We start from the raw sequence: 27967 nt of genomic DNA, 5'->3' as shown, positions 1-27967 counted from the left end.
ACAGTGTCCATAGCATAAACGTCGGCTGCAACATGATGAGAGCTTGCGATTGTTCTTGATTACTGACATCTAACATGCTGATTAGCCGCCAGTGGAGTCTTTCCTCTTGACTTCAAGTTTGCTTATCAGGATGGGCAAGTGTTCCCCTCGGCTCCTGACACAGGAAACGTGTTTTGGAGTACAGTATATGTGCAGGGTGGGGGCCAAGGGGTGTAAAAGAGGAGTTTCATAATTGCTATCATTTGTGTTCCAGTTGGCGCTCGCTTGGTACAAAACAACTGGTGGTCTTATTTTTTTTTCGATTTGTAGGAATTAACGTCAGAAGCACACAAGAAAACAAAGACTTCTTTTGTGTCCTTAAGTAATGACATGGAAGAACGTAAACCACGGAGTATTAAAGATAACGGCAAAAAAATTGGAGAAGGAAGATATTCCCCATCAGAATGTTTTTTTATGTTGTCGGCTCCAATATTGAGTGGCGGCGATTACGTTTGTGTAGTGTGTCAGCGTAAAAATTATGTCTAATCTGTTCCGGGGTCACTTTTTAGAAACCTATGCTGTTGGTGGTTTTATAAACAGACCGTGATGTCACAACCAAAACAGGAAGTGGGCCAGGAGACCGTCGTCTCTGCCGTTGGTGCACGTAAACACTTATCAGGATTATGCGCCGGCAGCGTTTCTTTACAAAGTGACATCAGGCACGACTGGCCTCGGCCCGGCGTCTACAGGTGGACCTCGGTCAAAAACAGAAAAGTGTGGTCGCGTATCGCTGCCCTTGATGCCAAAATTAAATTAGGTTGTGCAATGTGCTTAATGAGGTCAGCTCCGACTACCAAGCTGCATGCCAAATCGCGGTTGGGCGTAACTTGCGAATTGGACCGCTTCCACATCTGATGTGACCCCTGACGAGATTTCCAACTCGAAACTTTAAACACTGACGAAAACAATCAGTTGTTTTTTAAGGAAGTTGCTCGCATGTGTGCTTTGAAAAGGGCTACGTTGCTTTGCGTTGGAACGGCGGAGTCCTGGCACGTCTGATAAGATATAGTTGCACCAACGCCGCAGGAAATTTGTCATAGAGTAAGCGGCATAAAGAGGTTCAAGGACACGGCTCTTAAATCATTCATTGTGGGACAATGAAAAAAAAAAAAAAAAACACGAACCGAGGACCAACCACTGTGGCCATCCACTTCATCCTTGCCAATCACACCATGTTTTTGAGGTTCAATTAAAAAAAAAAAAAAAAAGAATGCAACATAGTCTACCACAAAACAGGGTCGCAGGAATTAATTGACGCAATTTTTATAAAGAGGATCATTTATGTTGCTGCCCTTCAAGCTTGCGTGCCAAATATCGGAGAAAAATATTCACGTGTGCATTCACGGCATAATACGCGTTTCTGTTATCTCTCAACATGTGGAAGTCACGGCTACACAAAATTGTACTGAGCTACATGAATAAATTACAAACGCTGAAAAGCTAACGGCTAAGAAGTAGGTGTTAAGTGTAATCCCTGCACTTTGTTTTTGTTTTTTTGGGGGTGGGCTCGGTCACGTCAGTCAACTAGAGAGGAAACCCATCCCTGAAAATGAAAATGGGTGTGGCAAGACCTCAAGACCTCTGCTCCGTCATTGGTCGCGGCGAAATCGCGCATCGGTTTAAAAGCCGACGCCACTTTCTTCCCTCCCTTCACTTCAGTCACAAAGGCCTATTGTGCGCACGCGCGTGTGTGTGTGCGCGTGTATGTGTGAGCACGTTCCCTGCGTGTGTGTGTGTCCGCGCGAGCGCCGCAGAAAGACAACCGAGTGGGACTTGGGATGCCTGCGTACGCCACCAACATGAGACTCAAGTTCCCCATGGTGGCCTTGGCTTTAGAGGTCATCACCATCATCCTGTTTGCAGTCTTTGTGGTTTACGATGACGGTAAAGGTCACGGCCACGACGCGCACGGCAACGACACGGGCCACCAGGACCCTCCGATGATGCTCTATCCCAGTAAGTGTAAATAGTGCGACTGGTTTGCTGAGGGATGCTCCGATGCGGGGGGAAAGTCGTAACTTCGGAGACTGGGGGGGGGGGGTTATGCGTCTTTCTGTGGGCCTTTAAAGGCCAAAATATTGACTATACAAGTTGGGTTGGCTGTTAGGAGACTTTTCTACGGATGGTTCTAAGTGAATGTTATTATAATGCAATTTTTATTTTATTTTTTTTACATTTTGGATCTTATCCAGTTGCAGTTTTTTGATTGGAAAAATGTGAACTCTATTCATCACCGTGATGGATGACATGAATAGAGGCTGTTTGTTGCACTGCAGATCTAATAAGTGCAATAAGAGGAGTCACGGGGTCGCGCTCCCTTTGGTCCAGCCAATCGCAGGGCACACGTCGATTGATGAGCAACCATCCGCGTTCACACTCACACCTCGGGACAATTTAGAGCGTTACATTAACCTGCCATGTAGGTTTGTTGGAATGCGGGAGGAAAACACAGTACCCGGAGAAATCCCACACGCGGGCCCGGGGAGAACATGCAAACTCCACACAAGGAGGGCCCAGAGCCAGAATCGAACAGTGCGCTGCGAGGCTGGCACGCTATCCAGTTGAGCAGAGAAATTTTTTGAAACTTTTCTACGGATGATGTGCACTCCGTTTGCAACCTTGCGCCGGAGTTGGTGCACGCTCACAGTTGGGCGTGGCAGGTGTGAAACCCGGAGATAAGCTCAGTGCAACAGCTGCCACTTCAAACGGGAAGCGTTCGCATGAGTTTATTCAATTTGGAGCATTGTTCTTGCTTTCAATTTTGCAATTTTGACGAGATAGACGACGACTCCCTTATCGGTGGTCCTAATTGAATCTTGTCCACATTTAAGTGAATTTAGATTATACGCACGGATACAGTAGAAGGAAAACGTGGGAAATGTGCGCGACAAATACCCATGAGGAAAAACAAATGACACTTTGTTAAGGTGTGAAATGATTTCAAGCATCCTTCCCGACATTCATATTGCTTGATAGTCGTCGCCAAGTGGGAGCATCTCTACTGGTGAGCGTTACCTAACGTCTGGGCGTGACGCCAGACACTGTGGCTTCCTCCCAATTCTCGCGCCTCAAATTCAGTCGCGCCGCTCAAACTATTTTGTGACCTAAAAGGGTTTTCCCCCCCCCCCCTTTTCATAAAGCATCGTTTAGGTTGTAACGCAAACGTAATATTTGATGGGCAGCTATGATGATCACCGACCTAGTGATTTAACATGCATTTGTTATAGTTATAGTAAAAAAAAAGATTTAAAAAGGTCAGACGATAGTTTAAAAACGCTCTCCTCTCAACACAATCATCATACGGCCCACGAGACGACACGGCGGCCATCGGATCGGTTATAGTAAAAGGAAATCTATTGTCTTTCCCGCCTGATGTTATTTCCATGGATGGATCTCATCAACATGAAGCTAAAAGTTCCAATTTCCCGTCTTTGAGGGGAACCGTCATCATCAACAATGACCTTGCTTGCTTGAGACGGGCGTAGCATTGTTGTTTTCAATCTTCAAAGTCTTCGAGTAAAAAAAAAAAAAGCTACATACTGTACAAGAGATGCTTCACTTGGCCAAAAATACATTCTCCTCCCATTCAAAACCTATTTGAGTCTTCACAGAAGCCGAACAAGGCCGCTAACTCGGCTCGGGACAACGCAAGCGTTTTCTAACGCATCGAGAGTGTGATTGAATTGCTTTTTCAAGCCAACGGGTCACGGCTGACAAAACAGCACCCGTGTAAGGAAAAATGACTCCTGAGATCGCCCCCCCCCCCCCACCGGCACCCACTGAATTATTTCAAGCGCTCAAATGAGCGTGCAGGAAATTAATAGCGTGAGGTCCGTTTTGGAATTGAACACGAGAGACAAAAGCGTTTCATCTAATCCAATATGGCCGCCGCCGCCGCCGAGCGTTTACGCGCGTGACCAAGTACTTACCCGCCTCCCTTCCTGTGTGCCTCCAGTGTTCCAGGATGTTCACGTTATGATCTTCATCGGTTTTGGCTTCCTGATGACCTTTCTGAAGAGATACGGCTTCAGCAGCGTGGGCATCAACCTGCTACTGGCCGCTTTCGGCCTGCAGTGGGGCCTCCTCATGCAGGGCATTTGGCACCTGGACCACGGCAAAATTAAGATCAACATCTTCAAGTAAGGCCCGGCGCCATTTTAGAGTCCCATTGATGATCCTATCGTTTGTTTTCAAATCTTTCAATGGCCTCGCCGCACTTGTCTGAGCCCCTCCACCCCTGTAGATGTACAGCGGCGGTCTAGAAATACAGTTGACTTGATTAATCAGTTTTCCTAACGACGAGTCTTCTCACCTTGTAGAATCATCAACGCGGACTTCAGCACGGCCACTGTCCTGATCTCCTTCGGGGCGGTTCTTGGTAAAACCAGTCCTGTACAGTTGCTCATCATGACCATTCTCGAGATCACCATCTTCTCCATCAACGAGCATCTGGTGGCAGAAATCATGGGGGTGAGTTCGCCGGCCAAGCTCATGTCACGCAAACGAGCTCCTACCACCAGAGGGAAAACGATCCTGCATTGATTTGTACCCGAGTAAATAGATAAGGCCGAGAAAATCCATGGCCGACTCTACTTTGCACAGCAATGAAAAAATTCTCGTCTCTTTCCAGGCTTATGACGTCGGGGCCTCCATGATCATCCACGCCTACGGAGCCTACTTCGGTTTGGCCGTGGCTCGAGTACTTTACCGACCTGGTCTGAGGAACGGGCACGAGAACGACGGCTCCGTTTACCACTCTGATCTGTTTGCTATGATCGGTAAAGAGACAAGTTCCTACGATTGAAAGTCATTTGTCAATTTACTCCGAGTAGCCCATGGCCGCAGAGCGCATGTGGAGGCGGGGCTCAACGTGGGGAGGAAGGCGCTTCGATTTCCTCGTGGTCGGGGGTCAAACCTTGAGGTCCACCCCACGTTCAGACGCATCTTCGGCTGCGCTCTGCAGCCATGTTCTACTCATTTTCTTCCAAGTTTGAGCTGCAACTTTCCAAAGCCTGCTTATTATTTTACGCCATCTAGGGGACACAAATGTCCCTGCAGCTTCAACACTTTGTATGCTAAAAGGCCTCACCCGAGCAACCTAAACCACTCATTTACATACTGTCAACATTTGACTTTTACATGAGCTTCTGCTACTGCCGCCCCTTACATTTGGAATTTGCCAAAAATAAGATAAAGTCCATGAGTTTCGATTGCATCCTTGAACAGGGACGGTGTTCCTCTGGATGTTCTGGCCCAGTTTTAACTCGGCCATTGCCGACCCGGGTTTCACCCAACTCACCGCGGTGATCAACACGTACCTCTCCCTGGCTGCCTGCGTCCTCTCCGCCTATGCCATCTCCAGCCTGGTGGAGCACAAAGGAAAATTGGACATGGTAAGATCAACTTCTGTGGCACTGGAAGGTGAATTTGACTTCAGTGGAGAGTACGTTTGACCCGTTCTGTCGTCACATCTTCACTGTACAGGTGCACATTCAGAACGCCACCTTGGCCGGTGGCGTCGCCGTGGGAACGTGCGCCGACATGAACATCGGGCCCTTCGGGGCGATGCTGATCGGTTTAGTGGCGGGCATCATTTCCACACTGGGCTTCAAGTATCTGACTGTGAGTTTGGAAATGACCACCGCGCATGCATACAATGTTAGTATTCAAATTCAAATGATGTTTCCTGTTCTCTCTCTGCAGCCTGTTTTGGCATCTAATCTGGGCATCCAGGATACCTGCGGTGTACACAATCTGCATGGCATGCCGGGTATTCTTGGAGGCTTGGCTGGTATCGTGGCTGTGGCTTTGGGAAAAAAGGATGGGTAAGGTTCAGTAATGCGAGCCGCCAAATGTCATTTTCTTCTTTTAGGTTGTGCTTGATAAAATTCCGACTGTTTGCTTTTAGAGGGAAAGCTACTATGCAAGCTGCTGCCTTGGCTTCGTCCCTTGGGTTCGCTTTGGTCGGTGGGGCTATCACAGGTGGGTGGAGATTCGTGTAAAAGGGCCTTTTCCAATTCTGACTCAAGTTACTCGAAAAGAGTAAGATCCAGGGTGACCGAAAATGTGTTTCCCCGATTTCTCAGGTTTAATAATGAAGTTGCCTATCTGGGGGCAACCTCCTGACCAGAACTGCTTCGATGACTCTATTTACTGGGAGGTAAGATTATACTTCAGAGATGTAAATATTTCATGTGATTGAACGTGAAATTCAGGACCATTTATCTTCTTTTTATGATGATTTTCCAGGTCCCTGCGGAAGAAGAGGAGAATGAGGAGAGCTTGGCTCACGCAGATCACTCAAAGAACAAAGCAGATGTTTAAAACTATAGGAAAAAAAAAGTGCAACGGGGAATCGGATTGTTCCACAATGCTCTTAAATGCAGTTTGGTTTGAGTTGAGACATTTAAAAAAAAAACAACAACAAGTAGCGCTGTGTGCATAACACAGCATAATTAAACATGTGTTAATTGATATTCACAGAGTATTAAAATAGAGAAGTTTAAAATAAGTTTTGAAAATTCTGAAAGTACCGTCAAATGCCCATCCCTCATGAAAGTATATTTGATCAAGATTGACCTCAAGGGTTGTTTTTACTTTTTGACACTGAAATAATCAACAGTTCACAAGTGAATTATCCCTCAGCACTGGAACAGGGCAATGCCTGTTGGCTTTTTTTTAATCTTTAATAAATGTACTAGCATGTTTTTTTTAAACCATTTTTACACATTAGAATAACATATATTTTTATTTTTGCTTTCAAACTGTTATTTTCACAAGTAACTCTTTGGGGAAAGACAGGGACAAAACAGGGCTCCACTTGACCACATCACACTTACCTTTTGACCTTCACTGTTCCTGTGATGAACCAACGTGTGTGTGTACACTGTGGCTCATTTTGTTACTATTTTTATGACATAAATTGTATTCTTCTATGTACATACAAGTTCACACATTGATGAATTGATATGGTCAGTTTGGTTGTAGCCCTGCAGTGTAAAAAGAATCAGTCCACAATTTCTATTTTACCAGATGATGACAGAGGACAAAAGTTACAGATTTTCACATGAAATGCATCATGCCACCATTCTTTGAATCAAATGATTTTTATGTGTATGTGTGTGTGTGCGTTACAAAAAAGGGCTGTGGGTGTTATCAAACTGACTTAAGTAGATAGTAATCAATTCAACTTATTTGGATAGCTGCGTGATACTTTGAATAATGACAAGCATTTTTTTTAAATTTGTGCTTCTTGTATTTGTATAATGTACTAACGCTGCCTTAATAAATGTTTTGTACATTATTATAAAAATATGTTCGTGTTGTGACGTCATTATGATCAACTTTGGGCGAGAGGTGGAGCGCATCATTCGCCAATGTCAAACTAGTTTTCATCGGGGGCCACATAATAGTTCTGGTTTCCCTGAGCGTAAGTTGAAAGGATGAATCCGTACCCTACAAATGTGTATCAATAAAAATAAACTAAATAAAAAACGAAGTTGTTTTTCGTCTCTCTTCACTTCCGTGTTGTGAAGGAAGCTCGCAGCGGTGCATTCTGGGATACAAAATGTCTCCTGTGGCTGTTAGCTAGCGCTAACCTGCGGACCATCGCCGCGAATTAATCTAGACGTATACACGCTGTAGCGTTGTCGAGTTGTTTTCGATCATAACCGTATTGCACTGTTGCCATGGTGAGTACTGAATGCCGTCTTCTGTCAAACGCATTGCGTGCGTAAGATATGCAAATGAGGGGTTGCATTTGGTTAGCGACACGGTCCGGGTCTCATCATTTGCTGCAGGAAGAACCGCTACATGCATTCTTTTCATTTGTTCATTTATTTGTGATTCCGCTGGCTATCTCCTGGTTGTACCGGTTGAGAGAGCTCCATCGAATTGGGTGGCGGTTAGGTAACGCTGCAAGATGTTACCGTAAAATTTCGGTAAGAGTCCATAACTTGATGACGCCGTACAATATTCTAATGTGATATCTTCTATGATTCAGGTTGTGCATTGTCCCATTTATGCATTTGGTAAAAATCACAAGAGTAGGACTATATGCCATCTCGAGTTACTCTGTGTCGTGATTTAATAAAAGACGACGACAAAGCAATTTAAATGGACGAATGGGATGAGGGTACGGATCTGCTTTTTGTGTTCTTTCAGTCATATGAAAATTTCAAATCAAGGAGTTTATCGATCACGTCAAAAGCTTACATTGTTGTCATAGCTATCACATCAAATGGATGATTGATGTGTGAGCTATTATCCAATTCCTTTACCTATTGTGCCGAATAAAACATTTAACAAAAATGTACACATGTATCACTCTCAAAGTCGTTTACCTTTTAAACAGTCCTTTTCTCCACATTTGACTCAATAATCCATATTCTTTTTCTTTCCAGTCAACAAAAGCGGAGTGCAGAGTGTCCAGTTCAAGCTCCAGGGCGGATGACAAGAGCAGAGGCAAGGCTGCAATCAATCAACCAATCAATCAACAAACAAACTAAATAAGATATGTTACACAAGCATTTGTCATTACGAAGGAATCAATCATCAAGTATGGTAAAGGTTAGAGGGACAAGGTCATTTGTCACCTAAAGTTGGGGTCACGTGAGTTCAAAAAGGATTCTATAACAAAATATACAATCAGGACTTAAATAGAATTACTGGGATTTATACTCTACACGCGGTGCGTTTACGCGGCACACTCTTACAACTGAGTAGGAATATTCGGCTGTCCGCCTACCAGAGCAAGTTGACTCCAATAGTCTCTTTACGCAGGTAGAGAAAAAAAGAAGCGTAAACGCAGCCGTAGTAGATCTTCCTCTTCCTCGTCGTCCTCCTCGTCGTCCTCCAGTTCATCATCGGGTTCATCCTCAGCTTCGTCCTCTTCTTCACCGGGTTCGTCACACTCATCCAGCAGCCGGAGTAGCTCCAGAAGCAGCGGTGAGTTTAATTCGCAAGATTTGATCGTTCTCTCGCTAAACGCGGTCCCCGATTTTCTTTACAGACTCCAGAAGTAAGTCCAGAAAGCAATCAAAGAAAAGGAAAAGTGACAAACCCAAAAAGGTAGTTGTCTCTCTTGTGGTGGTTGATCACGAATTGCCAAGTAACTGCTGCAAAACTTGTCATGTGTTGTCATTTTTCATGTGCAGCAGAAGGGGAAGAAGGAGAAGAGGCATAAACATAAAAAGGAAAGGAAAGCCAAAAACAGTGAAGAAAACTCCGGACCTATTCAGATATCCAAGGTTGTTCATCCACGTTGTTTTGACTGTGTTGTGAGAGAGTTAAAAAGATCATCAAAAATAGATTGCGTTATGCGAGACGTGCAAAACGTTCCGAAACATTAAACGGTTGGACGTTTGCATCCAAATCTCACTCCAGTTGGAATGCCCCTCGTCTTCCTGCGTAGTTTACTTCCGTCTTGAAGGAAACGGGTACCTGGTGTCAGATCTCATTGCTCGTTCTTGTCCTCAGTACTTGAAGGAAAAGAAGAAAGGCAGAAAATACAGCATGATTTCAGGGAAGAAGATCAAGATGAAAGTCAAGAAGTCAAAAAAGGACAAACAGGTATGCCCACCCCTTCAACAGCCGGTTTATTACGTTTTGCTCTGCGATCACGATGAATCTTTTTCTACCACAGCGAGACAAAAATCGAGCCGAACTTCTGGAGTTCTTGAACTCTACCTTGTGATTCCCCGAGTGGGCACAGCAGCCGACCTCAGGAAACTACAAGCAAGCTGTCCAGGGGAGGAAATGTAAATAAAGGTTTATGTCAAACCAGGGTGCGGCGCACCTTCAAGCGGGGTACACACATACCGATGTTTAACATCTGAACCGATTATTTAGATGAGGGGGAAAAAAAATCAAATTTTAAATCAAATGTCTGTCGTAGTACCAAAACTGACCTGTAGGAGACACCACTGTGCAGATGAAGAAGTTGAAAGAGATGTAGAAGAAATAGAAGCTAGGCTGTGAACTTATGTTGGAATTAAATTTCAGTCGTAGTACCAAGACTGACCTGAATGAGGCGCCACAGTGCAAATGAAGAAAAATGTAGAATAAGCGACGCCAACTGTTCGTTTAACTTGCAACTTAATTTCCGTGGCCAACTCTTCTCATTTTCAGTTTTATTGTGGTGAATGAATTGTGCAAACACACACCGCAATCCAACTAAAGTAAAAAAAATAAAGCGAGAATTCGTGTTGACTTTGTAAAAGGGTAAACAATCTAAATGTCGGGCCAATTATTGGTATGTGTGTACCCCCGCTTGAAGGGGACAACACGCAGCACAGCAAGGTGGTGCTATGACTGAATTTAGACCAAGTTGGCGAGCGGGCTCATGGGACATGTTTGCCGCCGATATGGCCGTTATGAATTTCAGGCGCACCTGCACAACGTCTTTGGAATCCACCATCTGCTCTGCAATGATGAAAATACTCAATTCTAATTCGCACTGTCAGAGAATATTCATTTTACGTTTTTTTTTTGGTTGTTTCCAGTGCAGGTGTGCCAAATAAAGTGGCCATTGGCTGTCTACGGTATGTCAATAACGGTTTATTCGGCTATCGCTACTTTTTATTTAGGCTCCATTTGACCGTCGTCATTCGTCTGTATGGATACAACCGTTTTTATTGTGACTGTCACATCCTTGAAACCCCTCAGTTACGTCGGCATCCCCCCCCCTTGTCGTTTTCAAACCCGTTCACCGCATTCATGGAGCTGTGTGTCACAATAAAGCAATCAAATGTTTTATCGCTTTCTCCCGTCGTATTTTATATTCGCTCTGACTTGGTGTAGACCTGCACTTCTAAAGAGAAGCTACAGACGCAAAGCTTTTAGTCGGCTGACCTTGTATGGAGGAGCGCCGCGCATTGGTCATTGTGCGAAGGGTGAGTCATCCTCAGGTGATGGAGGCGAGGGGGTGGGGAGGGGGGGTTATTTCCTGCTTAAACAAAGAATACACAGCAACGACGTGCAAATTATGAAAAACTCAGGCAATCCGGGTTTGTTTGGAACGGGCGTTCACATTTTGTGTGTTTATTCACAATATTTGGGATCAGAACTTGACAGAATTGTCTGCTGACATCAAGTTGGTGAATTATAAAAATGTGAAGGAATGAATGGTTTTCTTGTAAAAAGAAAAAAGTTAACTGGAAATGTAAGATCTCAATTGCAAGCCTAAAATATTTATCTAAAGGTGACATGCATAGAAACTAAAAAAAAAAACTAAAACTAAAACAAATCACATGGCATAGAAAATACTTTCGTGTGTGTGTGTGTGTGTGTGTGTTAGATTCATGCATGTGCCTTAGTGAGGTTGGGCTTGATGGCTTGGCACGTGACATCGTTGAGTCTGCGCGTGAGTGTCTTGTGTGAGCTGCGGCTGATAGCAGCTTCTGCGCGAGTGTGCACATTGTGTTTTGTGGGGTGAAAAAAAAATAAAAATCAAGTCAAGTCAGATTCCCCACCAAAAACTGATCACGTAAGTCTGACTCGAGTCAAGTCAGATGACTCGAGTCTGCCACCTCCACTTCTTGGTCCTTCATTGTACCTTTAGATAAGTTTACTGCTGCTTGTTCCTTTGTATCTGAAGTCCGGCATGCTCCACACCCTCTCCTCCCTCTCGCTCCCTCTTTCCACATCTTCCGACACCGTCTTCAGGTCACTCAAACGACCCCCCTCGCTCGAGATGAGGCCTGCTGCGCTCCCAAATGGGTTGATCTTGATGCGGGACCTGAAGTTCACCAGAGACATGCTGTTGGCGCGTTTATTGCTCCACTGGCGGGCGAGCCGCTGGGCCTCCTGCTCCTCCTTCAGTTGCTCCACAGCCTCCAGGAGGACCGAACGGAAGAGGCCCGACACTTCGTGCACCTCTGGCTCGCTAGTTCGAATCGTTTCACGGAACCTGTGCACAACCAAGAGGAGAGACCTGTTATTTTGCGTCGGATGCCTTTTAATTTTTAGCACCTTGCTAGCGCCAGCACTAACGAAGCACCCGAGACCTCAGCGGTGTGGGAACAGATGCGCAAACAAATTCAGGGTGCGCAAAAACACACACGTTCCCCTTGGGAAAAAATATGGAGGGAGGTGAATCATGAACCCATTTCTCTTATTGTAGTTTTGAATTGTAATAACAGTATTCACCACTAGATGGTAGACATTGCTTAGTTGTGCTCCAACCGGTCTATTCCATCAGAAATGTCCTCACTATAATCCGAAGCAGTTTACGTAGTTGGTCTAGAGACAGAATTACCAGGAAGAGTCCACCAGCATCTTATATATTTGATACTAACTTGAGTATGACCAGTCCACAGCAAGACGGCGGCACCTTGGAGCAGAGGTCCTCCAAGCCCAGCCTCTCCCCAGTGCTGATGTTGTAGGACGAGCGCGGCACACTGGCCAACCAGCTGTAGTCCACCCCGGTCTTGAGGCGTCGGTACTCGCTTTCCCTCTCTCTCTGCTGCCTCTCCGCCTCTTTTAGCTGCCAGCTCAGCTCCACCATCAACGTGTCGGCGACCACGTCGGCCGGCTCCCTGCGTGGGATGCGCCGGTGAGGCTCGTTCCAGCTGAACCAGGAGGTCATGGCGCGGGTCCTCCTCAACCGGATCCCCGAACTCTGTGCGTCGTGATGAATTCAAATGGATGACATGGCCACCAGGCAGAAGATGAACAAAGAGTTTCTTTGCTTACTACTGTACGTGACTCAGTAATATTACGATAGTCATTCTTTGTAGAGGATAAAGATTATATGTCTATTGTTATATTGTATGCCTGGATGCTATTCATTACACAATCTGTGACGTTTCTCAGTATGTGTTAGCATTAAGATAGCCAAATAGCAAAATTACATCCAAATCATGTCATTCTCATAGTTTGATGTTTAGTTTGACAGTAAACCAACTGAAAAGTTGCATCTTGAGTCTTTTTTTAAAAGATTTGTTCACTATCCATCATGCTACTACTGTGAAGTAATCTGAGGTCACTGTCACAATACAGCAGTAGAATAAATTTTTTGCTCTCAAATAAAAATAAGAAAAAAAATTAAAATGGACGAAAGGGAATTATTGTGGTAATAAAAATATGACAAACGTAGGAACTTAGAACACGCACGAGGTGGCCACCTTGTTTTGTAACCGTCCTCTCTTTAATCTGGAGTTAATCCGTTCACACGATAAATCCAACTCCAAAACATTCCACATTCCAAAATGTGTTTGGTTTACTCCATTCTATTTATACAATCAATATTATGTGGGGGGTATTTTTTTTTCCATTTCACAAGAAGGACACATATAGATATGAGTGAATGATCCCGATTCAACCGAGGAATATTTGACCGTTATTCCCACAATCGCATGACATATAGATGGAAGGCAGCCCTTTGAGCAATTTAAATCTTTAGAATCGCGTCAATTTTATTTTTAAGTGGTTAAATTATCTGCGTCCTGAATTAATTTCATCAATTAAAAAAGGGAACTATTTCTTACCTCTTGATTTCTGTGGAAAGTTTTTTTTTTAAAGATGACCTCCTCCAACCACAATTAAAAAATAAAAAGAAACATTGTGAGCGAAAGCCTTTGTCCGATGTTGTGAAAAGCGTAGCAGGCACGTTTATGGATCCACTCTCTCCATTATCTTCATCTCTGTGTATCACTCCTCCTCCTCTTCCTCTTTCTCCCTGGAGCCTCCGTTGGCTTGCCTTCACTTGTTGCACTAGGTCGGGGGCTCCCGCATCTCCAGCGGGAGATTGAGGCCCCTGATGATGAAGTGCTTATTTCCCTTGATCCACCCCCCCCCCACCCCTCCTGAAACTCTCTGTTGCTATAGTAACTGGCCTAAGCCTATTTGTCCACAACAACCTCCATCAGCTGAGAGGGGAGCGATGAAGAGGCAGATAAATGGGACAAAGAGATTTCAAAGAGGGAGTCCAATTCAAAAGGATGTTGTAGCGCTTGATCAAACATGTGGACGAGGTCGTGCGTATGCCGATGAGCCTCCTGAGGATAAAGTTTTTTTTTTTTGACCCGCTAGAGGCCCGCGTTACGAGATTGCTCGACGATGCAGCAACATCGCAGCTTTAGTTTGGTGTGGGTGGTGTAAGCGCACACTCAACACTGCGGTACGAACTGTGAACTCTGTTGAATCACACCGCAATTTGCAGTAGTCTCAATGGAATTGGGGGGGGGGGGGGGATTAAAAACAGATTATTTTAGAAAACCGTGGTGCATCCGCTTTACTTGTGCTACTAACAGCCCCCCCCCCCTCCCCCACACATACTTGAAACAACATTCTAACTTCAAATCAGAAGGGAAGTAGGTTGCTCGGTTTTTTAAATTTTTGTCCATAGAAGAGCGAAATAATACCTCTGGTAAAATAACCATATAAAAAGTCTAACCAAAGGGTGAATTCCCAAACAACACTATGTCTCCTTAACAGATGGGAAAGTAAACTGCTCCCAGGAAACCCGACATGAGCCTTCCCTAATCTTTTAAAGTGATTCCCTCAATCGGCCACAATGTGCTCCACTTGGCCTTCCTTCAATTAACACTTCTAATTAACACTTATACTGTAGTGGCATTCATTATTAGCTGAATGCCACTACAAGCTGTGTATCAAGGTCAGAGAATATGCATTATTAGAATAAATCATCTAATAAAAACAGAATAAATCTTTAAAAACAGAGTGCAGAAAGTACTAGGCATCAATAAGGGATGTTTTGTGAGAGGAGGCCTTTTCACAAATCCATTTTTCCTCCCATCAAACGACTTGGAACTGAGCGAGACTTTACTGTGCGCTTACCCAAACCTTCCACTAGAGAGCGGTGTTTCACCAACTTTGTCATTCAACGCGACCAGCTCACCCGCACAGCACATAAACTACACAAGTTAAAGTTCAGTCATTGTAGTTTGCTTTTTTTTTTTACCCTCGATCAACCGGATTCGGGTGCAGCACACCTTGATCGACAAAGCAGCAGTTGACCAATCACATCCTGACTAAATGATCCCAGATACAGGATAAGGAAAGGGTGTCCAAAGTCGGTCCTCAAGGGCCGCTGTCCTGCCCTGTTTTCCAGCTCTGCCAAGAGCAACACACCTGATTCAAATAATCAGGAACGTTCTAATGCTGCTTCAGAGCTGATCATCTGAATCAGGTGTGTTGCAGCTGGGAGAGCTGGAAAACAGGCAGGACAGTGGCCCTCCAGGCCCGGACCGCTGGATATGCCTTCAACCACATTATGACAGAATAAGGATGCTCCCCTGACTGAAACGACTTACTGCAGCACTCCTAGGTCGCAACTAAATAAACGTTTTAGGGCAGACAGTACACATCCCACAAATGTAAACAAGAAACTCGATTGTGCGACTACGCAAACTTTCCACTCAAGTGCGGTTTCACCAATCTTTGTCATTAAAGGAGAAGTAGTTGATTCAGTTCTGATGATCATTATTTACAATTAGGTAGCTTGTGTGGAATCAAACCGAGAAAAGAGAGCGTCCTCAGGTGTGTTGTCAACCTTCGACTGTGAAAACAAACAGTGCAAACTCACTCAAATAAGCAGAATTCTGCCTCGCCTGCTGAACAAATAGAAATCCTCCAAATCAGACATTCTTTACTCAGGCACCACGGTCAGGGAAAAGGTGGACTCAAGAGATTCATCACAAAATAGCTTTTTATATGCCTTCTTCCATCCATTTTCAAAACTCCTGATCTTGTTTAAAATTGCTACAAGATGGCATCAATCCCAATTGGCTGCATGGCAACGCACTGACAATCATTCAATTCTCCGCCTTGTAGCCTAAAATCCAACTGGATTGGAGTTTTAAGCGCGTCAACAGCCACAAAGTTCACCTTATCTGTCTTGTTAAATCATCAAACTTCCACCTTGCGCAAATCCTCACCGCCACCAAGTTTCACAATGAGTTTCGCGTGTTTCATTTGAAAACGGCAAGGCTGATACGGAAGGAAGTGCTGGCTAATCACATGAGCACAGGAGAAAAAAAAAAAAAAGAAAACACAGATGTGCTGACATCCACTTTTCATTGGCCTTTGTCCAGGTTCCCCTTTTGAATAGAAAAGCCCCAGAAGCACTGTGGACCGAGGCCTCTGCCATTCACTCACAGCTCAATACTCACAAAGCTCACGAGCGTAAATGGTCAGAAAATGCTACGCAGCACTTCACGCTGCAGTACGTTAACACGACTTGCTTTACATTTCATACATTAATTTGGTTTTCTCTGAAACTAGAGCGCACTTAACTTGGTTAAAGCTCAAATGCATAACTGCATACTCAGCTTTTTGGATGAACCTTAAAACGCTCTACCTGTCATGAGCGTGATGGTGTGAAGGACTCCAAAAAAAGCAGGCGGGAGGGAGGAGCAGGGTGGACTTCACAAAACGTGTTCATAAAACACAGAGAAAACTAAATCCAAAAGCACCGAGTGGTCGGGCGGGGAGTCATTTCAACAGCAAACCATTGACACAACGGCTAACAGGTGTGCGGCTGCAGGAGGGGCCCTGCGGTGGCCCCTGTTGGTCACAAAAACATCCATGACACAAGCACCTTTACGGTCCCCTTGATTTGACCTTCTTTGAACGTTCCATAATCCAATTTTAATCTGTAACTCCATCATCGGGAGTGTTCAGACATGTCTTACGTTTAAACGTGATCGTCAGCTGACCGTGCTTCACTGTCAGCTGGTCTTTTCTTCTGCTGCTGCTCACCTGACTGATAACAGCCACTGTGCGCCTCCACGTGCACAGATTATATGATGGGGGTGGGGGGGGGCGTTCAGTTCATCATCCATCATCCTGACTTGATGTCCTTCAAGTGTTTTATGATTAGCGGGGAATTCATTATTGCTGGTCGGAAGCACTCAGACTTGTGATCAAAAAGACAAAAGCGTAAGAAGGGACCTCCTGCAGCTTCGATACAAACAATACATAGAGCATATTTGCATGTATGCATGCCGTGACACATCAACTTTCCCTATAAGCTTATCTTATCTTATTCATAGGCTTTTAAAATTGTTTTCATTTTCTACGCAGGGGTCAAAGTTCCAAAAAGCAACGCTTGTAGTTTGATATTTACACAGATTGACGAGCTGCGCATTTCAAATCTGGGCCTTCAGTGTTGCCCTTGTCGTGTTCACGAAGCCCGAAAGTTGTCATGGTATCTCAATCAATCAATCAATTAAGGATACCCACACAGGTTGAAATTCGAATTGACACCATTCACGAAACGACATGTCATCCCCACACTAGTCGCCACTGTCATGATGGCGGTGGTCCGTGGAGTTCACATTCCAGCCGGCTTAGGCTCCCCCTTGCCTGAAAGCTCTTTGATGGAGGCCATCGGAGCTGCCATGTGGTCAGATTAAAAAAAAAACTCGTAGTGTGGGAGAGGAGAGGGCTGTCACCCTCAGCACTTTTAATCCACAATCCCAGAGTCCAAATGATCATTTCTTCATCGGAAATTATTTTTTCAATTTATAAGCCTCCACATCAGTACCCCGGGGGGACTAATTTAGCAATGCTGAATACGGTTGAGCAGAAACTGATAAAATTGTATATTTGCTCAAATCTTAACACTTAGGTGTATTAGCCCCGCCCATAAAAGAAGTGGACGTCTATCTTTCAGCCCAACACCAAACGATAACGTTTTTTTTTTTTTGTTTTGCTGACGCTCCACTCACAAGTCGAATGGGTTCAACGAAAACACGGACGGCACGCTGACTCGCTTTTTAATGTTGCACGCATTCACAATAGCCTGCAGGCAAGGTGCAAAGAACACCCGCTGTGAACAGAGGGCGCGCACAAAGCACTGTTGTATGCGCCGACAACATGAAACGAATGCATCGCACAGGAATGCTGGGTAGAGCCCTGGGTGCATGTTGCCTTTGCACTGCCCCCCCTCCCCCTCCTCGCGTCTGCCTCTTATGTAAGACCCCATGACCGGCAATCGTATGGTCAGCAACTGCAGCCGTATTTGAAATAACGTTTTAAAAAAAAAACAGATTTTTTTGACTGCCTCTTTATCCGATCCAACGATTAATCGACAAATTGAACAATGGTTATTTGCAGCCCGAATCAATGACACGCACTTCACAGAATTCTCACGCCCGCCCCTGTCGACTATATACAAAAAGAGCAAGAGACACCTTTTAAGTTCATCAACTGTACCAAACAGCCATATATATATATTTGTCTCAGGATGACACAGTGGACAGAAACAGTAGATGGCATATCAAAAAAACATCAGTTCATATTTCATATCTTTAAAAAAAAAATGTTCACAAAGCCACATAAATGTGCCCAAAGACACAAGGGTAGAAGTGACTGCACATTATAAAACTGAAGGAACACATCCAAAAACATTTCCCAGCACATTTGTTTACATTGCATATACATAGAATCAGGAGGGGGATTCTCAATTGCACCTTGTTAAGTGACAAAAAGTATAGTAATGTGTTTTTTTTTTTGTGTTTGTTTTCTTCTAGACAATTTCAAGGCCACTATAAGAACTTGGCTGCTCAGCCGTCCAAAGCGGTGGACAGATGAACTGCATGTTGGGTCACTCTGACATTGGTGTGGATGCTTGGGATGACTCGAACATGTACAGTACATGCACCTATTTTAGAGGTCGTGACCCCGAGGACCAAGTCTCAAGTTTGGACAGCGGGAACGCCGCCAAAGAACGACTGGCCATCATCGCAACATTGCGGGGCTCGTTTCTTAGCAACGGGAGGCATTAAATCTCGAAGGAATAGGGCCGCCGTCGCCGTTTACGTCTCAGTGCGATTACCAGTGGGCGCAAAGGCAGGCTATGAGGTCTTTATCCAGCTTCTTATCCAAAGAGGCCAAAAACTCTTAACGAACAGCATAGATGGCGGGCCGGAGAGAGAAGAGAAGCAGCATCTACTGAGCGTAATAGATTCTTTCTAATAACTTAAATACTTCATTAAGCAATACAATACTCCATTTTTAGGGGTGAGGGGATTAGGAGAGTACACACAAAGTCCACAGGCTGAAGTGAGCGAGACGTGTGCTGCGAAGGACATTCGGAGGTCCTGAGGAGCTTTGGCACAGCAACACCATGGTTGACAAGGTTCCTAAGACAGTGAACCCCTGACGTGCCATTAATGACCAAACGAATCGGCGTGTCAATCGTCGTTTGCATTTTCAGCTGGCAAGCGAAAAAGTCACTCGTTTCATTGTTATTATTTTTTAATTTGACAGAAAAAGTCAACTCGTTTTTCCATCTTTATATTTTTGGCTTGGAAATTGAAAACAAAGAGGCCACAGCACAGAACTTGGTTCTAATATTGGATCGTTACCAATACCAAATCGCCACCCGGAAATTTGGTAGCAAGATTAAGGCCCGAACAATATGGACTTTTTGAGAATTAAAAAAAAAAAAAAAAAAAGAAAAATCGGCGGATTAAATAATTCATGTAATGAGAAAGATAACTTTTTAAAAAATATATAAATTACAGGCAGAATATTTGACACTTTTATATTTCATCCATTCATATTTGTTTAGTTTCACAACAGAGAGAAAAACTGCAAAAATATTACTTATGTCTCAAGGGAACTATATATATATTTTTAGAATCCATTTTGGTTCACCACAAATGTAAAAGTTTGGGAAACACTGCTCTGCACAATGTATAATAAATCATCCATGTTATGATGTGGCTCATTTGATGGATGGCGGTCTTGGTCGTGGCAACTAACAAGCTGAAGCACCTTTCCAGCGGCTCATTTGTGGAACTTCAGGGCCGGTTCAATTAAAATCAAGATCAATGCTATGGCCTATTTTTTCAATTTCTCATTTTTTAGTGGAGCTAAAAAGGTAACGATGAAAAATCAGGCGACATTTTGTTGGAGTAAAAACAAATGAAGTCTTCAGTCACTTTTTTTCATTTTAGAAAAAAAAAAAAAGATACACGGATAGAGGCTTGCGACGAAAGACCGTCTGAGGCGGGACCCACGGAGCCAATTTTCTAATCTTAATCGACAGCAGTTAGTCCAGCTCGTCACTTCTCTCACAGAGACGACTCCACCTCGGAGGTGACGATTACCTGCGGCTGCACCAGAAACACGGCGGCCGGCTCCGGGCTCTCGCCAATGGCCCTCAGGTCACCGGCCGCCTTCTTGTCGCCGGCGCCGCAGCACAACTTGGGGGCGCACTGAGTCCGGCAGGAGAGCTCGCACAGGGAGTCCTGGGACTCGGAACTGAAGGTGACAAACTCGGGCTGGATGGTGGTGGCGTGGATGCCCTCGTTGTGGAAGAAGTCTTTGATGCGCTTGGCCACCTCCATGTAGGACGTGGGGTCGTGGCACTTGATGTGCGCCGTGGCGATGATGCGGCTGCCCGCCAGCTGCCACACGTGCAGCTCGTGGATGGCCAGGACCCCGTCCAGGTTCAGCAAGCGCTCGTTGAGGCGGTGGATGTTGATCTGCTTGGGGACCGTCTGCAGAAGGATGAGGGCGGACTCCTTCAGCAGCGGGTAGGTGGTGTACAGCAGGATGCACACCATGATGAGGCAGAGCGTGGGGTCCAGGTAGAGCACCCAACAGGGGCCCGCCATCTTGGCGCTGGCCGCGGTGGGGCTCCCCCGCAGATCCAGCAGGGTGTGGTTGCCGTGGTAGTGGTCGGTGGCGTGGCTGTCGATGCACGGGTTGACGCAGAGTTCGTCTTTGTTGCAGGGCTGCCACACGAAGATGAAGATGAGAGCGTTGATCACCACGATGACCGAGCCCAGGGCGTCGCCCAGCACGTGGAGGAAGACGCCGCGCATGTTGAGCTGCGAGGACGTATTGTGCTCATTGTCCACGTCCTCGTACTGAGCGCCGCCGTTGATCTGCACCTCCGAGCTCTCTTTCGGGCTGACGTCTGAAGAATTTCAATAAGAATTGATTATTAAAGCAGTCCAACTAGTAAACCTTCCTGGCACAGGTCCCAGGAGGTTAAATATGGATTAGCGTTGTTAAATCTTGTAAACTGTGGTAAAAGCGTTGCACTGATTCTCTTGCGGAATTACAATACTTAAAGAATGTAACAACTTTATCATGCTTTGCAAATCCAGTGCTCTGAAATTCACACTTTTTAATTCACAATAAACAGTCACATTCAAAATTTGGGGGAAGAAATATCCTACAGTGGACAGACGGAAAGCTACGTGCAGATAAAAATTGATACAACTGCAAATTCCACTTCAACTAGTCAGCGCGGTAGAGGAATGTGGAAGGGGCCCCGGAGCGGATTTGCCTCGGCCTCCACAAACGCCAAGCAGAAGAGGTCTCAGACCAAAAAAGTACTTTTTACATTCTTCCTACTTTTTTTTTTTGGGGTGATGTGAAAATGGATCAGTTCAACCCGTAAAATGTCATATGCCAATTTCTCTCTTTTTTCCCCCCCTTACAGGCCATTGATACTAGTGAATCTAAGTGATAGGTTTAAAGCCATGACTGTTAGGAGCTGAATTTAAATACAGCATTCATTTCAAATTGGGCAAAATGCAATCATTGATTAGGGTGTGTGCACAAGGGTAAGAAAATGTTTGCCTCAATCCCCGAGACAATGGAGGCTCGTTCATCAGTGGCCAATGCTACACTTTCGGCCGTCGACTCCACCATTACGTTGACGTACGGTCCAGTAAATGCGACCGGGGCATGGAGGAGGGGTGCAAGCTCTCTCCGTTTATTAAAAATGTCAAGGCCAAACAGCGCGTGTATGTGTGGGGGAGAAACCTGGGCCTTGGGAATGACTTTAACCCTTCAGGGCCCAAGCAAGTGAGAACGACATACGCCTCGGAACTAAATGACCTCCAGTTTTCATGTGACTGCTTGTTTCTGAATAGGCTAAGAGGAAATAGATTGAACTGTTATGCAATGTGGACTGCTGACTATGAAGACAGCTTAGGGCACAGGCTGCCTTGGAGTCGCTTAAAATTAAATTAGCTTCAAGACAAAATGGGAAAATGAAACACAATTATGTCCTTGCCGTTATCATAGTATACATTATGTAGAAATAAATACATATTTATACATTTATTTTCTCTTTAGCATGGTCCGCAAATGACATCCTACTGGCTGCCGGCGGAACAGCAGGCGGCCAACCTAAAATCGTGACCGTTTGGTTAGGTGTCCTTTTTTTTTAAAGCATATTGTAATTATGTATTTGACAGAAGTGGTCCTTAAGAACCAAAGTCGGCCCACCACTTGGTATTTCACTTACCGGTTTGACAAGCGTCCGTGGAGCTACTGTGGTTCCCCACCAAATTGTTAGTCTCCCCAGGAGTCCCGTTGCCGGCCCGGTGTGACTTGGCACCTTTGCCCTTCTTCCCCCCGTGCGAGTGCCCGTGTCCCCCGCCGGCGTGGCCGTGGAACAAACAGAGCCCGAGCAAGTTGACCAACAGCCCCGCTAAGCCCACTCCGGCGAGCACCTAAAATTATTTTCAATTGTAAATGAGGGATTTTTCCATTGTGAGACAAATAAAATGTTTTCTTATCTTATACCTGCGGCCGCTCGATCTCGCGGGCCTCGGTGAAGCGCTCGATCGCCTCCAGCACGATGGTGCAACACAACGCCGTGAGGAACACGGCGTTGACCAGCGCACCCATCACCTCGGCCCGGATCCAGCCGAACGTGTTCTTGTCGGTCGCTTGGGTCTTCTCGGCGAACCGCACCGCGACCAGAGCCACAATCAGAGCGATGACGTCTGACAGCATGTGAAAGGAGTCGGACAGCATCGAGAGGGACGCGGTGATCCGGCTCACCACCACCTCCACAATGAAAAAGGCGAACGTCAGCGAGAGCATGCACATCAGCCGGACTCGATTGGGCGCACATGCCATTTTGCTCGTGATGTTATAGAAGGGGGCAAAAACCCAACTGAAAAAAAGAAGAAACTAGCTCGCCCAAGCTAGCTAGCTAGAATGAACTCCGAGCTAACACCTCGAGCTAACACCTCGAGCTAACTGGCTCCCCGTGAGAGAATACGAGCCCCACCGACTACACATACACTACGGTTATCCCGTAATGGCAGCGGCACTTCCACTGGAAGACAACTCATCCGAAAAATAGCGACTCGGCTAACACCATGTCTCCAGTTTGCAGACGGGTTCAAACTTTGCACCCGAGCCCGTAAACTTTCCACACGGAACACCAGAAAGACGTGGGAAGGGATTCGCCCTGTGCTGGTCCCTATTGGACGAAAGGACGAAACGTCCAAGCTGATTGGTTGGATGTCGTCGCCTTCGTAAGTGGGCGGGACGGAGCAATTGGGCAACCGTGGTTGCTACGCACGCCATACGAGCGGAGTCTCGCGATGATTGACATGTGCATTATCGTCTAAGGCGGACCTTTGGGAAGAAAATAAAAACAAAATATAAAATAACTTGACCATTGGTTGTTGGACTGTATACGTTACACATTTGACGTGATCAACGTGAGTTCTTGATGAATGACACGCATGTGTTCGTCTCGTTACCAAGCATCAATCGTCGTAATAGTCTGTGCATACGTGTGCCATGATAAAGGGTGTCCCCCTGCACATTCCTGGTGCGAAGCATCTCAGAAATTCAAATGTGACATAATCGTTAAAGTTAGCAGCGTTGTAGAAATTAAAATATTTTGAGGATAGTGTCAATGACTAATTAGCTATTAGTGAAAGTCACGTTATCGCGTAATTGTGTGCCAAAAGGATGATGATAAACTGGCGAGACTGTATGGCAAATTGAGACAATCAATTGAGTTATGGAAAATGAGCGACCTCCTGTGGCAAATTTTGGTATTTGAACAGCAGTATTCATTAAAATCGATTGTAATATTGTTTTGGTAAATACTACTTTTGTTAATTTGTAAAACCTTGATTCTTGTGTTGCTTTCCTGTATTACTTTGTTTTGTACATCTTAATTTCATAGTGTTTAAACAATCCTGAGACGTGACCTTGAGTGGCATAAAAGGCACCCAAAACAATTATTTAGGGGAGAAGTGGACAATTGACTTGTAATGAAAAACCTGAACCTGTCCCTACCACATTCATGGAAAACATGCCCCTTTGGTCAAAGACAATCATATTTATGGCAATTATAACTGACATGTAGTGCTTAGATTACATTAAAGCCCCTTGTTCGGCCACATGTTGCATTCTGAATCAATTTTTGAGACCTCTATAACCATAACAGCTCTCTTCATTACAATACAGCATAATCTAGATCACACAACCCTACCTCATAAATATCAGACTCATGACTTAAAACTTAATTTACTCTCAGTAGATATCACATCGCTACCATTTACACTTTATCACGTACGGCCGTTAGACGCGGAAGCCCAGGATTTGACAGGGTTTCTCGACATCAGTCAAGATTTGAGCATGTCGACTGACGAAGTCATCTCGTGGTGTCATTGTGACCAAGTGATCCAGCTGATGGTTTTCCTTGTTGGGGCCTGACCCTGGGGAGGAGTGCTTCCACACACCTAAAGGTAACAAGAGTATTTTTTTTAATACATTCTGATTAAGAAGATAGACCATTATTTTTCTTAGGACATGTTTTTCAATTTTGGTAAACATCTTTATTGAAATTATTGTGTACTGCTTATCAAGCAAAAATAATAATAATAAAAATGGGTATGTAACTATACAGAGTTGGGCTGTGTGTGTCCAGATGTCTTCATTGGATGTGCATACCTATGCTTTTATCAAAAAGGGGGTTCTGCTCTCTCTGGTGCTCCGCGTGGAAATTCTTCAGTAAACTCTTCGCTCTGAAACAAAACATGAATGGGCAGATCATAAATCAAACCATCTATTCACTTTCCTATAACCCCTGTTTTCGTTGGGCTCGCGGGTGAGCTGGACCTTATTGTAGCGGACTTTGGATGAGAAGCTGAACACTGCACTGGTCAATTAAGAGTGTCCAATGCATCTTTTTTGTTTTTAAATGTGTGAGGAAGCCAGAGAAAAGCCATTCAAGCATGGGGGAGTCATGCATTGATTAATGCCACTCTACTTTTCTTCAGTGGAGTACCTTGATAGTTTCTCGTCCGCAAGGCGCTCACGGACACACATATAACGTTCCCGTCCTGAAATCAAAAGCAAATTAACATCTCCACATTTGTCCAAATATGACATGACATAATTATCAATTATCTGACATACTGCATTCACATTGACTTAGTTCAGTAGACGAAATGTGAAAGTTTTTGACTCATCAAAAATTGTGAGGGGTACAAAAATAACTTCCTGCTTCCAAGTACGAGAGGAAAACCAAACTCACGTTCCAGCATCTCCTCTCGTTTTTGGAGCGCCTTTTCCCGCTCTTTTAGAGCTTGCTCTCGGAGCCTGAGCTCTGTGACAGAAGGTGTTACTTCTGCGGGCTTTTGAGAAGCACCCTCAGAGTCTGCCGTCCGCCTGCGAAGCTGCTGCGCCTTCCTCTGCTCTTCGCTGACTGCTTCAGCCAGAAGGCTACTCTGGAGGATGGATTCCACAGATGGCCTCAGATAGTCCTGGTGACGACAACAACAACAGAGAACACCATAAATTAAACAGGGGAAAAAAAGGGCTTCTACTTAAGACTTAGTAAACTGCTTCATGATGCAATACTTTCATGATATTTCTTACCTTCAAATTGAGCATTTTCTTGAGCAGAGTGTTTATTTCTTCTGAATATCGATACGGGATTCTGTTGAACTTGCCCTCTCGGATCTTGACGGCCAACTGCTTTTGGTTGTAGGCAGTGAAGGGTGGCCTGCAAAGACAAAGATTTGCGCTCTACAGCAAACAAAGCAACGCGTGCGGGAATGTGCTCATGCAAACTTACGATAGGGCACACAGTTCGTACAGCAAACAACCCAGTGACCAGATATCCGACTTCTCATTGTATGACATCTGGTTCATTTGCTCCTGAAAGACAAACGTTGCATCAATCAGAGCCTTTCATAATTGCCACTACAGTACTCACAATTTATGAGAACCCACAGGAGACATATAGTAAGGCGTTCCGACAAATGTCTTGGCGAAGCTCGTTTCGTGGTTGAGGATCCGGGCCAGGCCAAAGTCGCCCAGCTTCACATTCTGCTTGATGTCCAGGAAGATGTTGGCTGGTTTCAAGTCCCGGTGAAGGACGGTGGTCCTGCCGTCACTCCGCTTGTGGCACTCCTTCAGTGCCAACACGAGCTGTGCTGTAACGCGCAGGATGAACTCTTCGTCTAAATAACGTCTGAGGAAAGACACCCCCCCAAAAAAGTTCCAGAAATAACAGCAACTACCTTAGAATATTCTCTCATGTGTGTCTAATACGATTTATACAAACATTGTTGTTAGTGAGGGTCACAAGGTCACCTTTCCCTAATGCATCGGGCAATGAGGCTTGCCAGGTCGCCACCCTCGCAGTACTCCATGACAATGTACAGCTTGGTGTTACTGCGGTCGATAATACGGTCGTAGTATTTGACTATGTTGGGATGCTTCAGCTCCCTCAGCAGGTTCACCTCAGACACCAACATCTGCTTCTCGCGCTCGGCCATTGTGCCATAATCTAGCTCCTTCCACACCAGAACCTTGAATTAAAACAAGTAAAGAAGAGAAGTGAGAGAGGGGAGCAATACGGGCGTAAGACATGCATCAAAGTTTCAAAGAAATATCAAAAAGCGACACAGAAAGTAATGAGGAAAAACTTCAAGAACAGCATGTAGGAAGAGAGGTGATGGAGATGAAAGGTGACAAAAAAAATCTTTATTCAGACCTGGTTCATACAGTACATATCTGAATAAGATATTTATGTTCGACAAATGTCATCAACAAATATTTCCTGCAATTATGACACTTCAAATTTTGCTTTCAATGTACAATACAATACATTCTGATTCATATAGCTTTCACAACAGCGGCAGCTGTAACAAAGCGTAACAAGAAAGTTAACAAAGTAAAATAATAAACACAACACATAACATAAAAAACGGACAGTCATGCAGTTCTAACCACTTTTCCATCACACGCTTTGTTGTTTGAAGCAGTTTGAGATGAAAGAGAATCAAAGTAGTTGTCGTTGCTTACTATTGTCTGCGCCTATGCTATAAAACCCACGTGACAACAACAAATACACTTCACGTTATCTCTGACGGTTAGGTGGCGCGACCCGAAAATCATATCAGTATGGGTACAGGTGCATATGTACCATCAATATTTTCAGATTTAAACAGAAAAAGACAATGGTTACTCACCTTTCCGTCAGATTTCCGTCTTATTTTCTGACATCTTCCGTAAGAACCGGATCCAATGGTGTGCAGCACCTCGTAGTCACCAATACAGGACGGCATCTTGTTTTGATCAACACAAGGAAACTATGCAAACGAGTTGTTAAAATGCTACATTACAAAAAGATATCTGCGAGATGCGCCGTTGATGCGTTTGTTGAACAGATGTCAGAAGTTCACCAAGCATTGGCGAGTATGCATGCGTCTGTTGGCGAACCAGACAACGACTTTCCCCGTTTTAAATGAGTGTAACAAACGTATCTCGATTATGATTGGTTCGAAACTGTCTGGGCGTGGTGAGGTTGCCAAGGATATGGCTTTTCGCAAAACCCGCGAGAGTAGAGCGGTAAAACGCATCGGCTTTCCACTAGAGGGCGCCAAATATTCACACAAACTCACAAAATAGTTTTGCTCCCTCAACCTAATATTGCGTTATGCCAACCTTGGCAGCAGCAACTAAAATCAAGGGTTTGTGATGAGTCTTTCACATTGCTGTGGACGAAATTGAACTCAGCTTTCCAAAAACTGCCGTTAGTCACAATTACGGTGCGATTTAACAAGGAGGGGGCAATTACTTTTTCATATAGGGACAGGTAGTTTTTGATTTTATATTGTGCCTTAATGAATTAAATTAGTCCTTAGAAACTGCCTTTTCAATTTCCTTG

General features: G+C 44.7%; 5 protein-coding genes across 7 annotated transcripts; 2 read left to right on the top strand and 3 right to left on the bottom strand.

The window, feature by feature from the left end:
* The first annotated feature begins 1672 nt into the window (after positions 1-1672).
* On the top strand, positions 1673-7353 carry rhag (Rh associated glycoprotein). Its single transcript, XM_052052558.1, has 10 exons — positions 1673-1995; positions 3995-4178; positions 4359-4509; positions 4670-4817; positions 5266-5432; positions 5524-5661; positions 5743-5864; positions 5948-6021; positions 6126-6199; positions 6289-7353. The coding sequence occupies exons 1-10, from the start codon at positions 1818-1820 to the stop codon at positions 6361-6363; spliced, it is 1311 nt and encodes a 436-aa protein (XP_051908518.1). The 5' UTR covers positions 1673-1817; the 3' UTR covers positions 6364-7353.
* Positions 7354-7570: 217 nt separating this feature from the next.
* On the top strand, positions 7571-10231 carry si:ch211-22i13.2 (uncharacterized protein LOC553945 homolog). 3 transcript variants are annotated; one of them, XM_052052582.1, is made up of 7 exons: positions 7571-7730; positions 8442-8502; positions 8821-8985; positions 9050-9108; positions 9195-9287; positions 9517-9609; positions 9683-10231. In XM_052052582.1, exons 1-7 carry the CDS (start codon positions 7728-7730, stop codon positions 9731-9733), a joined length of 525 nt encoding a protein of 174 aa, XP_051908542.1. In that variant the 5' UTR covers positions 7571-7727; the 3' UTR covers positions 9734-10231. The 3 variants fall into 3 exon arrangements, with proteins under 3 accessions (XP_051908542.1, XP_051908540.1, XP_051908541.1); XM_052052580.1 differs by lacking the exon at positions 7571-7730 and adding an exon at positions 7754-7979; XM_052052581.1 differs by lacking the exon at positions 7571-7730 and adding an exon at positions 7756-7979 and having other exon boundaries at positions 9198-9287.
* An 815-nt stretch (positions 10232-11046) lies between these two features.
* On the bottom strand, positions 11047-14048 carry rd3 (retinal degeneration 3, GUCY2D regulator). Its single transcript, XM_052052585.1, has 3 exons — positions 13527-14048; positions 12336-12658; positions 11047-11947 (listed from the first exon to the last, which is right to left on the bottom strand). The coding sequence occupies exons 2-3, from the start codon at positions 12623-12625 to the stop codon at positions 11596-11598; spliced, it is 642 nt and encodes a 213-aa protein (XP_051908545.1). The 5' UTR covers positions 12626-12658; positions 13527-14048; the 3' UTR covers positions 11047-11595.
* Positions 14049-18198: 4150 nt separating this feature from the next.
* On the bottom strand, positions 18199-24071 carry slc30a1a (solute carrier family 30 member 1a). The gene is made up of 3 exons (XM_052052557.1): positions 22561-24071; positions 22280-22487; positions 18199-20935 (listed from the first exon to the last, which is right to left on the bottom strand). The coding sequence occupies exons 1-3, from the start codon at positions 22897-22899 to the stop codon at positions 20085-20087; spliced, it is 1398 nt and encodes a 465-aa protein (XP_051908517.1). The 5' UTR covers positions 22900-24071; the 3' UTR covers positions 18199-20084.
* Positions 24072-24220: 149 nt separating this feature from the next.
* On the bottom strand, positions 24221-27668 carry nek2 (NIMA-related kinase 2). The gene is made up of 9 exons (XM_052052562.1): positions 27270-27668; positions 26389-26606; positions 26026-26266; positions 25868-25950; positions 25669-25795; positions 25325-25553; positions 25076-25130; positions 24739-24812; positions 24221-24527 (listed from the first exon to the last, which is right to left on the bottom strand). Exons 1-9 carry the CDS (start codon positions 27363-27365, stop codon positions 24367-24369), a joined length of 1284 nt encoding a protein of 427 aa, XP_051908522.1. The 5' UTR covers positions 27366-27668; the 3' UTR covers positions 24221-24366.
* Between the last annotated feature and the right edge of the window lie 299 nt (positions 27669-27967).

The sequence above is a fragment of the Hippocampus zosterae genome, chromosome 19, assembly GCF_025434085.1.
Source record: "Hippocampus zosterae strain Florida chromosome 19, ASM2543408v3, whole genome shotgun sequence".
In the NCBI taxonomy this organism is placed as follows: Eukaryota; Metazoa; Chordata; class Actinopteri; order Syngnathiformes; family Syngnathidae; genus Hippocampus; species Hippocampus zosterae.
This window is presented reverse-complemented; position numbering and strand designations above follow the sequence as displayed.

What these genes read in the sequence shown, in the direction of transcription:
- nek2 (XM_052052562.1), bottom strand. Translation starts at nt 27,365, where the DNA reads ATGCCGTCCTGTATTGGTGACTACGAGGTGCTGCACACCATTGGATCC. An exon ending in GACGGAAATCTGACGGAAAG is followed by an intron (nt 26,607 to 27,269) that starts GTGAGTAACCAT and finishes TTTTAATTCAAG; the next exon opens with GTTCTGGTGTGGAAGGAGCT. An exon ending in TACGAACTGTGTGCCCTATC is followed by an intron (nt 25,796 to 25,867) that starts GTAAGTTTGCAT and finishes TTGTCTTTGCAG; the next exon opens with GCCACCCTTCACTGCCTACA.
- rhag (XM_052052558.1), top strand. Translation starts at nt 1,818, where the DNA reads ATGCCTGCGTACGCCACCAACATGAGACTCAAGTTCCCCATGGTGGCC. An exon ending in TCCGATGATGCTCTATCCCA is followed by an intron (nt 1,996 to 3,994) that starts GTAAGTGTAAAT and finishes GTGTGCCTCCAG; the next exon opens with TGTTCCAGGATGTTCACGTT. An exon ending in GCTTTGGGAAAAAAGGATGG is followed by an intron (nt 5,865 to 5,947) that starts GTAAGGTTCAGT and finishes GTTTGCTTTTAG; the next exon opens with AGGGAAAGCTACTATGCAAG.
- si:ch211-22i13.2 (XM_052052580.1), top strand. Translation starts at nt 7,779, where the DNA reads ATGCAAATGAGGGGTTGCATTTGGTTAGCGACACGGTCCGGGTCTCAT. An exon ending in GGCGGATGACAAGAGCAGAG is followed by an intron (nt 8,503 to 8,820) that starts GCAAGGCTGCAA and finishes CTCTTTACGCAG; the next exon opens with GTAGAGAAAAAAAGAAGCGT. An exon ending in GAGTAGCTCCAGAAGCAGCG is followed by an intron (nt 8,986 to 9,049) that starts GTGAGTTTAATT and finishes TTTTCTTTACAG; the next exon opens with ACTCCAGAAGTAAGTCCAGA.
- slc30a1a (XM_052052557.1), bottom strand. Translation starts at nt 22,899, where the DNA reads ATGGCATGTGCGCCCAATCGAGTCCGGCTGATGTGCATGCTCTCGCTG. An exon ending in GCGAGATCGAGCGGCCGCAG is followed by an intron (nt 22,488 to 22,560) that starts GTATAAGATAAG and finishes AAATAATTTTAG; the next exon opens with GTGCTCGCCGGAGTGGGCTT. An exon ending in CACGGACGCTTGTCAAACCG is followed by an intron (nt 20,936 to 22,279) that starts GTAAGTGAAATA and finishes GAAATTCTTCAG; the next exon opens with ACGTCAGCCCGAAAGAGAGC.
- rd3 (XM_052052585.1), bottom strand. Translation starts at nt 12,625, where the DNA reads ATGACCTCCTGGTTCAGCTGGAACGAGCCTCACCGGCGCATCCCACGC. An exon ending in TGTGGACTGGTCATACTCAA is followed by an intron (nt 11,948 to 12,335) that starts GTTAGTATCAAA and finishes GGTTGTGCACAG; the next exon opens with GTTCCGTGAAACGATTCGAA.